The sequence below is a fragment of the Myotis lucifugus genome, unplaced genomic scaffold (genome assembly GCF_000147115.1).
Source record: "Myotis lucifugus unplaced genomic scaffold, Myoluc2.0 scaffold_2, whole genome shotgun sequence".
NCBI classification, from domain to species: domain Eukaryota; kingdom Metazoa; phylum Chordata; class Mammalia; order Chiroptera; family Vespertilionidae; genus Myotis; species Myotis lucifugus.
The window spans coordinates 24,498,868-24,513,769 of NW_005871050.1; the positions used below are offsets into that span (position 1 = coordinate 24,498,868).

The 14,902-nt window shown below is 40.0% G+C and overlaps 1 protein-coding gene across 2 annotated transcripts in view; it reads left to right on the forward strand.

Moving 5' to 3' along the window:
• Positions 1-14,902, forward strand: part of DCX (doublecortin) — a 149,697-nt gene that overhangs the window by 103,157 nt on the left and 31,638 nt on the right. Inside the window, exons 4-5 of one of the 2 annotated variants that reach the window (XM_006082220.2) lie at positions 8,222-8,324; positions 10,278-10,400. In XM_006082220.2, the coding sequence (XP_006082282.1) occupies positions 8,222-8,324; positions 10,278-10,400 (226 nt within the window). Of the gene's footprint in view, positions 1-8,221; positions 8,325-10,277; positions 10,416-14,902 lie in introns of both variants that reach the window. The other variant, XM_006082218.3, reaches the window with a different exon arrangement.

Consider the following 14,902-nt stretch of genomic DNA (forward strand, 5'->3'; position numbering starts at 1 on the left):
CATGCCTGAGATGCCTGTCAATCCTGCCAGGCGGGGGGGGGGGCATGCTCAGGTCCCTGGCCCAATGCAGAGAGGGGGCGTGGCTGTGGTCCCCCGGCCCAGTGCTGGAGTTGGGGGTGGGGCCTGAGGTCCCCTGTCAAGCCTCACCAGGTGGGGGGTGCAGGCTCAGGTCCCCCGCCATGGCCCAGCGCCACGCAGCCTCAGGTCCCTGCTAATTGCTCCTTAAGGCTCATTACGGGAACTCAGCCTCCGTTGTGGGTGCAGCCATCTTGTGTTATGGAAACCCCACTCTGCTGTGGGCGCCGCCATCTTTGTGACAGTGTGACGGCCAATTTGTATATTCCCTCTTTATTAGAGAGGATAAGTGGTGAGTCTATGGGTGATCTGAAAGCAGCTGAAGAATATTTGGAAACTTTAGATAAGCTGATTGTCAAGGAAAATTTTATGCCAGAGCAAGTATTGAATATGAATGAAACCTCCCTATTCTGAAAACAGATGTCTGAAAGGACTTTCATCCATAAGGAGGTCAAGTCAATGCCAGACTTTTAAGGACAGGGTAACAGTCTTGCTTGGGGACAATGTTGCCGGCTACAAATTGAAATCCTTTGTAATCTGGCACAGTGAAGACCCCAGGGCCTTCAAACATATCAGTGGCACACACTGCCAGTAGCCTACAGAAGCATTAAAAAGTCATGGATGACCCAACTCCTCTTCCAAGATGCCCTCCTGAATTGCTATGCCAGCAAAATGGAAAAATGCTCTTTGCATAATAATGCACATTTCAAAATTTTGCATATTCTTGATAATACACCCAGATGTCCTCCTTTTATTGGTCATCTTCATCTTAATAGCAAAGTGATGTTTCTCTCTTTGAACACCAGATCTTTGATCCAACCAATGAATCAAGGAGTTATAGCAGCTTTTCAGGCCTACTACCTGAGGAGAACCTGTATCCAGGCTATTGCTGCAACTGAAAAAGACACTGAGAAGATGCTGATGCAATTCTGGAAGGATTATAAGATCTATGACTACATCAAGAACCTTTCTTGGGCTTGGAGGGATGTCACTGAGAAATGCTTAAATGGCAAGAGGAAGAAGACATCATCTAGAGGTTCATTGATGACTTCAAAGAATTTGCCACTGATGAGGAGGTTGCAAAAATCCACAAGGCTGTGGTTGAGATGGCAAACAATTTTAACCTGGCTGTGGATGAGGATGACACTGAGTAGTTCCTAGAGGTGGTTCCTGATGGATTCACTAATGAGGAGTTGTTGAAACTAAAACAAGAACACATAGCTGAAGAAGAGGCAAGAGAAAAGGAAACTGCAGGAAAAGAAAAAAATAGATAAAAGTGCCCAAGAAAATTCACAATGAAGGGTTTAACAAAAACTTTTTCAGACCTCAACAAGCTCCTTAAAATGTTTGAAAAGACGGACCCTAATCAAAAAGTTTTTAGTAAAAAAGAAGAAAATTCATGGCGCCTTATCTGCTTACAAGTGTATATAAGATGAAAAAGGAAAACCAAGCAAACCACCACAGACCTGTTTCTGAAAAGAGTGACACCTCCTTAAGAAGAGCCTCAGGCAGGTACTTCTGGAGCTTTTCTAGAAGAAGGCATGGTTATTAAAGGAGAAGACAGCCCCTGAAGACCTTCCACTGGGACAAGATGTGGAGGTGGAAGATGGTGATATTGATCATCCTGACACTGTGTAGGCCTAGGCTAATGTGTGTTTGTGTCTTAGTTTTTAACAAAAACATTTAAAAAGAAAAAAAAAAGCTTTTAAAAATATTTAAAAAACTCAAGGAATTAAGGATGTAAAGAATGAAAATATCTTTGTACAGCTGTACTATGTATGTTTTAAAGCTGTATTATTACAAAAGAGTCAAAAAGTTAAAATGTAAAATAAATATCTCTAAGGTAAAGCCTTGGGATGGGATATGGTCACCTAGTAAATAAATGTAAATAAAGAAGTTCTGAGAACTGAATGCTGGGGCTTTCAAATATTGAACAGTCTGGAAGAGGAAGAGAATCTAGCTAAGGAGATTGAGGTAGGAGGAAATCCAGAATTCTGCAGTGTCCCAGAAGTCAAGAGGGGAAAGTGTTTAAGAAGGACTAGCTCAATTTACATCTAATGTTGCTGAGGTGTTTATTTAGTAAGACGAAGCCAGAAAAGTGACCCTGGGATTTGACAACATGGAAGTTATTGCTGACCTTGATGAGAGCAGCCTTGGTGGAGTGGTGGGGAAGGAAGCCTGATGGGATTGGGTTGAGAGAAGAATTAGAAGTGTGGAAGAAAACATAAGATCCTATAAATGTGGAAGTGTTTTGAAAACAGTAAAAATATCTTACCAATGCAAGTAAAATTGTTATCATTTTACCAGAGATTTTAGGAAAGTTTAAAATGTTGAATAAATACATCTGTGTCAATAGAGGCACTGCAGAACCAAGGAGCTGTTTGCCCAGGCATAAATGTTGACAAGAAAAACCCACAAGTAAGACCTCAAGATAACTCCATAACTCCAAGTTTGATAAGAACACCAGGGCTGTCTCAGAAACAAGCTCTTCAAGCCAGCCCTGTGTCAACCTCTGGCTGGAGCCCATCCAGGGTTGGCAAGCAGGAAATGTTCCAGAATGAGAGTAGAAAATGCCTCATCCATGATGTTTACTGAATCTCTCATTAACTTATTTTATGAAGCTTGCTAGCTACTCATTATGGGCAGGGCACACTGTTGCCAAGACTGGGAAATCAGTGTGGTTTGTCTGCCTTGCCACAAGGTTCCTTCTTTTTCACCACTGGGGCCACTCCTCTCCCCATAGACACTCTCTGTCCTTCTCTTCACCCTGAATTTCACGAGTAGGCAACTGTATGTTTTGTCTGTGCAGAAGGCTGGCAGATGGGTCTGGGCAATTGTGTTTGGAGAGTTAGAATCTCTGTGACTATAATCGACTTTTTTCCCAGTACTGTTAAGAAAAAGGCATGTTCCTGCTTTTGTGCCTTTATTTATGCAGTTACCCAAAATACTCTTTACTCCTATCTCCATCAACTTATATCTTTTTTTTAAATATATTTTATTGATTTTTTTACAGAGAGGAAAGGAGAGGGATAGAGAGTTAGAAACATCGATGAGAGAGAAACATCGATCAGCTGCCTCCTGCATACTCCCCACTGTGGATGTGCCCGCAACCAAGGTACATGCCCTTGACCGGAATCGAACCCGGGACCCCTGAGTCCGCAGGCCGACGCTCTATCCACTGAGCCAAACCGGTTAGGGCAATCATCAACTTATATCTTACATATCTTTCAAGACTCAGATTTTGTGTCATCTCTGAAGCCTCCCCCAGTGTTCATGATTAGACTTGTTCTCTTTCTTTTGGGTTCTCGTTGCTCTTTGTGTCTCTATAACAGTGCTAACAGCAGTATTCCCTGTGTTCCATTTTTATCTAGTGCTAACTTGCTTATTATGCTGTCACCTGTGAAGAGAGAGGCCTTTTATTGTATATTTCTGAATCTCTCACATAGTTCTTTTGCCATAATGTTTAATGAATGAATATTAGTGGGATGGACCTTTCAATGAAAATATTTTGCATGTTGAAAGTGAGTATAATACATAGAGAAGCAAGATCTTTTTTTACTTCCTGAGATAACAATTTCATTCTGAACAATTAGATAGTGAAATCTAGAATCTACCAACAGTAGGCACATAAGAGAACTAAGTGTCAGTATCTGGATGGAGAATTATTCAAGGTTAAATCAAGTCAGAGTGAACTTGCCATTTGCAGCTAATAGAATAAAACTACTCTCACACAGTGATCTATTGTCTTCATCACTCCATTTTTTACTTTGGCCTTCAACTCAGTGGATGGTCTATATAATCTATTGTTCACACTAACTAATGTACAATGAAGCTAGCTTCCTTTCCCCCAATAGCTGCTGATTTTTTTTTAAAAAAAGGAAGAACATTGATTTAATGGTTCAATGTTAAAGTTGATTTTATTGATTTTGAACTGGCAGTTGGTTAATTACAAACACAGGTGTCATGTTTTTGTGTTCTTGTCCCTGACTTGAATACTCAAATGTGACTCATACAAAAGCTGATGTCAACAAGACTCTTTTTCTCCGAGGATGCTGTGAGCAGTATCATAATGATTATTATTTTTATCACTTCTGTTTCCACCTCATGATGGGCATTTTATCTCAAATAACTAATGTCAAAATTATACATTTGCAACATAAACTAAGGTGGACTTTGTGTTGCATTGCTTCCATGGAATTTCAAAAATCATGTGTGTGGTGTGAGTTTCATTTGGAAATAATTTCTTACACTCCATTTTTTAAAAAAACATATTTTTATTGAATTAATAGAGGAAGGGAGAGGGAGAGGGAGATAGAAGCATCAATGATGGGAGAGAATCACTGATAGGCCTCCTGCATGTCCCCTACTGGGGATCAAGCCCAGAAACCCAGGCATGTGCCCTGACCGGGAATTGAACCGTGATATCCTGGTTCATAGGTCAATGCTCAACCACTGAGCAACTCTGGCAGGGCTACACTCCATTCTTGTCCTCCTTCTTCCTTCTTTGTTCCTCTTTCTTTTTCTCTTCCTTCTCACCTTCTTTCTCTTTGTCCTCCTTCTCCATTGCATACTTAGTTGCCAATTAGAGTAATAAATAGGAGTTTTCTTGTTCATAGATAAAAAAATAAGATCTGTAAAGGTGCTTTTGTTTTCAATCCAGTAAAATGTTCTAATGAGTATCAGATACTGGTTATGACAAATGGGGAATCTCCTGTCTAGGCTATATACATGCCTTTCAGGGCTCTAAGAAGGCATTTTTTATCAGGAAATTTCATTGTTTTGTCCTGAATTCAATCAGGACACCTAAGTGCTACTCTCATCTCTTCCATGAGCCACCTGTGTATCCTTGGGCCACTTTAACTCTGTATTTTGTGTTCCTGATATTTTTCCAGCTCTGTAACAAAGTAGAGGAGGGTTGTTGTGCTTCAGTATCCAAGTCAATTGGGAAAGCTGGGTATCCACATGCACAATGTGAATTGGTCTACATTTTGGAGCCAGTAAAATGTGGGGTGGGATCACACAAGAAACCTGATGCTGAACAGCTGGATTGCAACATGAATGTGTTTGAAGCCAGCCCCCACCATTGTGAGTGTGTCATAAGCATAGGGGGCTTTGCCTTTCTTAGAAGCTCCCAAAGGAAGGGTTATCTAAAGACTTTCCCAAAGCCTGGGTAAGGCAGAGAGGCTTGGGGTTGGAGGAGAGTAGATCATTGTAACAGCAATCACCAGAACAATATGTGAAAGCTTTGTTTTCCTACAATAGGATATCATGGTGTGTCACTGCAATGGCTGCTTTTGAGCTTTTGGTTTTTCTTCTTGGGAAGCAATTTCCACAAATACCTCCAAAATTAATGTTCTGGTGCCTTTTGGTGAAGTGTTGCTGTTTGAAGTATTTACTCAATTATTTTTATGGCTAGTACTTTTTGAGCTAATTTTATTATTTAAGTTTTCTTTTAAGCATCATCTGTTTCATCTAAGTTTTCAAACTAGTTGGCATAATTATGTAAAGAATAACTTCTGACTTCACAGTTATTGTTCCTTTCTTATTCCTAAATGTGTGTATTTGTTACCTTTCAAAACCTTTGGATGCTGGTTTCTACTTTCTGCCGCACTGATTTCTTCTTTCTTGTTTCTACTTTTCTGCCTTTGCATGCCCTTACAAAGCCGCCCCTCACCCCCCATTTTTTGTACATTTGAGGCAAAAACAGTCCTGGCTACATTCTCACTATGTGATAAGCCCTCTACCAGGAACCATTGATACAGAGGGAAGGATAGACTTAGTCTTTACATTCAGGAAACCTGTGATCTAATGGGAATGACTAGATGAGTACTCATGAAAATACAGGCAGGTCTTGAAACAAAGTGCTAAATCCTAGAGACTACTAGTGGAAAGACACTCAAGTATGAGGCTTTCCTCATTCATGATAAACACTAAAGGCAGCCAGTCAGGGTCAGGGGCAACCCCTTAAGGTCAAGGAGGTGTCATGGAGTAAACAATTCAGAGACACACAATGTATCCAAGTTAGGGGCTCCAGATTTTATTAAGCTAAAGTCCAAGGTATCAGTGGGAGTGTGCAGCAGAGTTTAAAACCATGTAGCTTCTGTCATTGGATCTGCTTTTAGGACAATATGCAGGGTACTTATTGAATGAACAGTGCCAGCCAGTGACTGGTTCACTTGCTACTAAATAGCTCCCATGGCACCTACATATTCTTCTATCTTACCACTCATTTACATCCTCTGTTTCAGTGTCTCTCACACTATCAGATTGTGACCTCCATGAAGTCATGGCCTGAGTGTTATTAATCTTTGTCTCCCCAGTGCATGGACAATCCCTAAGTGCTTTGTATTACCAACTGGCCAAAAGCACAGGCTTTGGAGTCATATCTGCATTTGTTTGGCTTCATCCCTTTCCACCTGAGTAATTTACTTATTGTCTCTGGGCCTCAGTTTTCTCATCTGAGAAATAGTGAAGATAATAATACTTACTTCTAAGATTTGTTGTGACAGTAAAATGAGGTGACAAATTTAGAAATACTTAACAGAGTGCCTGTCACAGAGTAAGCATTCAATTAGTGGTAGTTCTGATTATCATTACATGATTGTGGAATGAATGAATGAGTGAGAGACAAAGGGCTAAAGAAGGATATTATATTATTTGATGAGGTCAGAACTTAGGGTTAGAAGAAGCTTGATAGGAGCAACCCTGACAGTTCTCCAAGTCTCCTTTTCTCTTAACATCTCTTGGATGATTGGGAGGCTGAGAAAATGGGGATAATCTTTATGCATCTTTTGCTTTGTGTAAGGCTTACAATCATATTGGCTGAGGAAGAGGAGTTGAATAGACCAGGGATGGAGAATAATATTATTAATATAAACATTTTTCAAATGTAACATAGTGTACCCAACATGCCATTGTTAGTTTGTGAGCACTGTGCCTTTGGGTAGTCATTGCTGGTAGCTTAAATGGGTAGCTTAGAACAATTAGAAGCTTTGAACACTTTCAAACTAAAGATTGAGATAAGAATGTTTTGACTTCATGGTTTCTGGTGGGTTTTACCTGGTGTGCTGAACTAATTATCAGATGTAATTAGGAAAGCTGAGAATTGGGGAGACTGCAAGGAGCACCATACTTTCCCAGGGACCCTTGTTGCTTTATGCAGCAAAGGGGTTGGGAAGAAAGTCTCTCTATTTTGGACAAGCAGCAATGCATAGGGGACTAGAGGGTGGGAAGGATCCTGGGAACATGTCTTTACCAGAAGAACCTCAAGCATATGGGGATCCATTGCTCTTGATTAGGTTTTAAGTGGTCAGGACAGTTTCCCCCTTATTGTTCTTCAGGAAGGAATGGTATTCTGGGCTTTGACCAGGTTCTGGGTCCATTTTCAACAAAAGTTCAATTTGGGGAGTGGGCAAAGAAGTTAAGAATTGATGTCCTTGTTTAAAGACTAATGAAGATGATGAAGAGAGGAACTGTCCCCTCTCAATCAGTCACAGCCTCTCCACCACATGCTTAAGAAGATCTTTCTTACCTGCCTTGGTCTAGAGTCCAGTGGTCGGCAAACTGCGGCTCATGAGCCACATGCGTCTCTTTGGCCCCTTGAGTGTGGCTCTTCCACAAAATACCGACTTCTGCGCATGGGGCCACGAAGTTTCAATCGAACTGTACATGCGCGCCCGCACGGGGTATTTTGTGGAAGAGCCACACTCAAGGGGCCAAAGAGCCGCATGTGGTTCGCGAGACGCCGCAGTTTGCCGACCACTGGTCTAGACGCTTGGCCCAGACCACTGGCCCCAGAGTTGGGCTAGGATTACTGTCGTCTCTGTGTCTCTAAGGAAAGGTAACATTTGTAAGGCCATATGCTTGTTGACTTTTGTTCAGAGGGGGGTATTCCATTTGGACATGGTTCCAAAGTTACTCTTGATACAAGGCTACCATGAAAAATGGAAAGACAATGGCACTAAGTATATCTTTACCCATTAGGGGCTGTGTACAGACTCTGAACCTAGTATTTTGAGACAAAGAAGATCCCTGGGGCTAGAAATAATGGCTCAGATATGATTTTTTCCCCCTCTGCCAACATGGTATAAATTTAATTGCCATAAGGCCATCAAATAACAATCCAATGATTCTGCTTTCTCCATAGGTAACTTGTCTCCATGATTTCTTTGGTGATGACGATGTATTTATTGCCTGTGGTCCTGAAAAATTTCGCTATGCTCAGGATGACTTTTCTCTGGATGAAAATGGTAAGCACAGTCACAGGATTTTATTGCTCTATTGGTCTCTCTCATTATATTCCTTAGGGTTTCCATGGGTTCATATGGCCTGGAGCACATCCATTCATGCTCTCTAAGGGGAAAGTATTGTTAGTCTTTCTCCGGTATTTTTGGAAACATGAGTCACTAAATGAAAGGTTAATTGGATGTCCCAGATACCCACCATCCAAACTCAATAAGACTCACTCTCTACCCCAACAGTGACCATATTTCTTAAACCACATATTGTGTCACATGGGCTGACAGGTACAATCAGACCATGGTAAGGAACATTTGGATATTCTATGCATGCATTTTTTTCTAGTCAACACCTCTAGCTATTTGACCCATGTTGGTGATTCTATCTTAGATTTCCCTCTGTTTTCTTACTATAAAAACTTTCTCCTTTAATCACCTTGGTTTGCTGCCCCATTCCCTCTGCATTTTGACTCAAGAGTCCAGAGGGTTGTTAATCTCAGGAAGGAGGTGAAACATCTGCCCATCTCCCTTTTCTGTGTCTAAGCTCCAGATGTAAATTAATGTAATTTAACTCGTGCAACATCAGGTTTAGGATATGATCCTAATGGAAAGACACATTCAAAAAAGATGTTTCCCACTTATAAGGAATAAGGTGTGAGAAAAACAAACTGAGTTGTACTAATGCAGACTTTACAAACAACTTAAATGACAAGGACCCTGAAAGAGGTGGCATTTCTACTTTGTTTCCTTTGAAAAGAGGCAAATGACCATAAAATAGCAAAACAAATTCCAGGCTATGACCATTTTCCTATGCCTTCTATATCTTCAGCTCTGGACAGTGATAATTGAAGTTTATCAACCAAAACAAGAATGAGCTTTCTGCTTAATTGAGTTTCCTAAAATAATCTTAATTTACCAGAAAAGATCCACTATTCTTTCTGGGTAAATGATATTTCAATGTATCTTTAAGTAGAAGGTGATGAGGAGGTATCTAAAGAAAAAACTAACCTTTGTCAAGCTGTTCGTTTCTACTCTGAACAGCACAAGGTTGGAAAATCTATAAAATAGAGTGGGAAGAGCACTAGACTGGGATACAAAATACTTGGCTGCTAGTGCTTGTTCTGCCATTTCTTGCTTTGTGGTCCTAAGCAAGAGGCTTAAGCTTTTTGTATTCTTATCGGTAAAATTAGTATAATAGTCCTTCTAATACATTAGCACAATAAGTGTCCCAAATTGCCATAAGAGAGGTGCTGAGTGACCTAAATAGAAAGGGTGCTCCAAACATGTCAAACTGGGGTTGGTGCAGTAGCAAGGACATTTGGCAGATTCTCCCACACACCCACTAGCTTTCTGTACGTTCCCAATGGCAGAGTCACTGCTGGCCTGTTTATTCATTAAATCAGCAGAGGGGGTTATGATAACGTACATGCATTTAAACTAAAAAAACACACTCTATAGATGCAAGGTGGTGGTGGTGGTGGTAGTGCTTATTTATAAAATCACATGACATCCTAAATATGCCTACCACGATACATGACATGTAATAAACAATAAAGTTTAAATTACTCGTAAATGTTTCATCTGTGTGATTACAACCTCTAAGCTGGCAATCTCTTTTCCAAGGATATTAATTATATCAACAGGTGCTATTCTGAGATATGAATGGCTTGTCCACAAATGATTGGGTTAATTAATGACCTATCCAACCTGCTTCTTAACTCTTTCCCTTGTTTCCATAATCCAGGGATGTAAACATCTGGTTTAGCCCAGGTGACTTTTGAAAGTTTATCTACTGCCTCCCTCTCCAGAGACAGCATTTTTTCAAAAAACTGAGGATCACCTTTTGGACCTAAGCCATTCGGTGCTTTGACCTGTGCTGGTTATTCTAGCTTCCAGAGGTTGTTAATATGCTCAGCCTCGGTCCGCCCCTAGCTCCAGTAAGCTGTCTGTGTCTTTTTCCACCAGAATGCCGAGTCATGAAAGGAAACCCTTCAGCCACAGCTGGTCCAAAGGCATCCCCAACACCTCAGAAGAGTTCAGCTAAGAGCCCTGGCCCCATGCGCCGGAGCAAGTCTCCAGCTGACTCAGGTAACGACCAAGACGGTGAGTGTTCTTCTCTTAACTGTGTCTAATGACTTCATTTACAGAGGCCAGTACCCCTGCATGAAGAGGAATGAGTCCCTCATGAACACCATTGTGTCTCCATGATACCAATTGTATGAATTCAGAGTCTAAACAATTCAATTTATTTGGAATCATGGAGGCACACACATGGCCCTGATTCTACTCAAGTGGATGCAAACCAGAAATCTGGCCTATTTCCATGCTTACTGTAATGCTTATTGTTGTGGTTGTCTTCATTGTCATCATCTTTGACATCATCCAGCAAAAGCATAGTAATGAAATAATCGTCACACATAAATTTGAAATAAAAAATCAGAAAAAACCAAGAATTTAAAAAATGCTACCTAAAAGTGTAAACATAATTGATGCATTTGAGCTTCAAATTTGACTTTAAACTATATAGAATTCAAAACGAAAAGAGAAACAAGATATATTGCATTATTCTCAAAATTAGAAAAGAAAATATAAGCCAGGTTCTGAAATGAAACAAAGAGATTTGTCATATAGGATTTTATCTAGTGGATAGTAAGTGATCAAAAAAAATGTGGTCTATGGATCCCTGACAACCCATGAACAATTTATCACTCTATGATGAGTTTAGGAGCTTGTGCTAAATGTAAATCATGCCATTGAGCAACCCATTTACTTCAGCTGACTCTTTTTTTCATAGCATGATTTTACTGATGAAAGCAGGAATATGTTGGTTTATGTTCTGGTACGAAGTCTTATACCAACAGTTTGAGTGACACTGATCTAAAAGGGAAAAGGCCACAGAAGTCTGAGCTTGGAAGCTTAATAGACTCATGTACAGACAATTTGAGTTGTTCATGGTAAGGAAAACATATGGTCCTGAGGAACTCACACAATTATCCTCTCAAGGCTCGGGGATTACCAGGAGAATTCTAGCTTGAGAACCTTGGAGCAGAAAGCACAAGCACCTTTTCTCTCTCCTTCAATTTGCTGGAGCAGCCTATTGGCTTGAAATGCCTGTAGTCTAGAAAACCAGCCTGTCATGCTGGCCTCACAACGCTAGAAATATGCATGTCACTAGTCATCTCTTTATTTGCAGGAAGAAGGAACGAAACTGTGAAGAGGCATTTTAGGCTTTCCATACTTCCATATGTTTGCACATGTTGTTCCCCTGCACCTGGAATGCCACCCCTCTAGTAAACCACTCTTCTTTGCTTGAAAATGCCTATTCATCCTTCAGTACCTCAAAAAGATAGTTGTTCTGTTCTCTGAATTATCATAGCATGCATAAAGTATGTATTTACCTGTTTACTTCCCCAACTAAATACTGGGCCCCTCAAGAGCCAGGTGTCATGTTCCTTTTTGTATCTTCAGTGCCTAGCACAGTGCCTGGCCCCTCGTAGATGCTCAGGTAATGCTTATGAATGATTAGACGCACAAGAGCACCTCTTTCACCTGGCATGGTGCTAGAGATGCAGTAAGCATTTAGGTAATGTTTGCTGAAGGAATAAAAATGCATGTGTTTGGTGATATTTTGGTTAAGTTTACAGAATAGCACATGAATCCATTTAAACAAATTCATATTGTTCAAACTACAAAGACCTAGATTTTAACACTTGGATTGAAAATGAAATTGTTTGTACATATTCTAAGCAAAGTCTTGCAAAAATGATTTCAAACACTTTATCAAGATTATAAAGTCTGGCAATAATCACTTAGCCAATCATTTTTTTTTGAAATATCACTGGTTATTTCTGAGCCTTCTAACCTGTATTATTACTTATTTCTTGCTATGAAACAAATTGCCCCAAATCTGAGTGGCTTAGAAAATATACATTTTTATCTCAGTTTCTGTGGGTCATGAATTTTGTGTGGCTTAGCTAGGTGGTCCTATCTGGCCCAGGATCTCTCCTGTAGTTGTAGTTAAGGTATAGGTTGGGATTGTAGTCATCTGAAGGTTCAACTGGGACTGTAGGATCCACTTCCAAGATGGCTTTTGCAAGATCTTCACCCAGACTGAGTGATTCAAGATAATGAACAAAGCCCCAAACTGTCACATCTTTTGTAGTCTATTCATTAGAAGCAATAGCTAAGTCCAGCCTACATTCAAGGAGAGGGGAATCAGGTTCCAACTCTTGCAGGGAGGAGTATCAAATAATTGATGAACCTATTTTTAAACTAGCACACAACTCATGAGTTAGAAATGCTGAGGAAGCAGCAGCTTGAAGTAAAAGGGTTTTCTTCAAAGACTGTATCCAATTGTGTTACACGGCACACATGAACACAACCACTTGTAATTAAACACAAGTTAAGCATGTCAAATCATTGATCATCAGCATGCTACCTACAGAATTTCCCTTCTATAAAAAATGCATGTCACTGATTCCAAGATATTAGAGACAGAACAGAAATGCATAAGGACTCAGTGAATATTTGTCAAACTGAAAGGAGTAATACTAGATCCCAACCCAAGCTTTGTTCGCAAGATATGTTCTTGCTCCTTCAGAACTCACTTGCTAAAGGGAAGGAATGAGGATATAGTCACACATACAAAATAAACAGAGTAAAGAATTTGAGAAGGGAAATGGGGACTTAACTTGGCAGATTTCAGAATTACAAGCAGCCCCTATTCTCTTTCCCTACAAATATAAAATCTAAAGTGGTGTTCTCAGTAGTGAAAATTTAAATTTTCATTTCAGAGAGTTCATGAACATAAGTGAAGCTTAACTCCAGTCTAGTCAGCATCCTTGGAAATTTCCAGAACATTTGGCTTCATCTCAAATGATGGTCTAGGGCAGTGGTTCTCAACCTGTGGGTCGCGACCCCTTTGGCGGTCAAACGACCCTTTCACAGGGGTCGCCTAAGACCATCCTGCATATCAGATATTTACATTACGATTCATAACAGTAGCAACATTACAGTTATGAAGTAACAACGAAAATAATTTTATGGTTGGGTCACAACATGGGGAACTGTATTTAAAGGGCCAGAAGGTTGAGAACCACTGGCCTAGGGCCTTCACATGATTTCAGCCCCAAGGAGTAAAATGATCTATGTTATATAACCTTGCCTATTACATTGCAGTTTGTTTGGAGCTAAGTTCAGAGAATCCAGTCAGTGAACATTCCATGGGGCAAAATGACCTCAGGCAAAACAGTATTTTAGATAAGGTTTGGATTTGACATAGTTGTACAATAGCTTCCATTGAATCAGAATCATAGAACCAGAAGGATGAGGTATAGCCAGCACAATTTTGCATTAGTGAAAATTTACCCTTACAGGCATTGAGAAGAAATAATTATTTCATAGTGTCAAGAATTTTCTGAGCTGATAGTAAGGGACATATGTAGGTTAATATACATTTAACCAAAGAACATTACCATTGGATAAGTCTGATATGCTTTTTTTTTCTAGAATATGTTAGTACCACCCTGTTTCCATTCTATGTTAGTCTGTCTTGAATCTGGGACTTGTGGATGGATTCACATTCCTTCATTTAACCTGAATAACTAAAAGTTGTGGAAGATAAGCCACTTCCAAGGAATTTTAACTACCTTCCTTTGATGGCAAATGAAAGCAAAAAATGTTCCTCTTTAACAGGGACTCAAACCAAATGAAACATTGGCTCAGTTCAGTTTCAGTTAAAGGAATGTTTTGATGTTCTAGTTCATTAGAAAATATATAGGTTTGATTCCGGTTTGAACAAGTTTGATTGATTTTTCAAATATATATATTTGGTCCAATTCATGGTTCAGTTAATATCTAGGTTCAGTTTGACTTGAGGTTTAGTAAATTGATGCTATTTGGTCTGTAATTTGCGTCATAATTTGAATCCTTATTCCTTACTACTTAATTGTCTCTTTCCTGTTCTGCCTCTGAATATATCAAAATCCTTCTACTTTATTCCCTTTGAGTTCAATCCCTATCTACTTATGCCAATACTGAGTTTGCCCCACATGGAATGTCTGTTGTTAAGTCCTGAATTGGAGTTTAGGAAAGATTTACTATTATATTGCTATAAGGAGCTCATTCTCACTGGGCATAGATGATGGACTCAGACTCCAAGTCCTGTTAGCCATGTCTGTATTTAAAGTAAGCCAAAGGACTGTGGTCAGCAGAGAATATCTGAGCCCAGGAGGCTCGCTTCTATGGGATTTCTAAAGAAAACTTGTGTAGTGCCAGCCACATTTGCCATTTTAACCCAAGACTTGCTATTTTGATGGAGTAGAGGTGAGCTTGGCTTCAGAACTAAAGGAAGACATTTCTAGTGTGTCTATTTCCATTTCTGCCATTAATGTGCTATTTTTTCCCTTCATGCAACTAGCTCCAATTGAATTAAATTAAAAGGACAAAGTTGCTGGGAAGGAATCTTTACTCTTCCTTCCTTCCTTCCTTCCTTCCTTCCTTCCTTCCTTCCTTCCTTCCTTCCTTCCTTCCTTCCTCCCTCCCTCCCTCCCTCCCTCCCTTTTCCTTTCCCTCCTACCATCCCTCTCTCC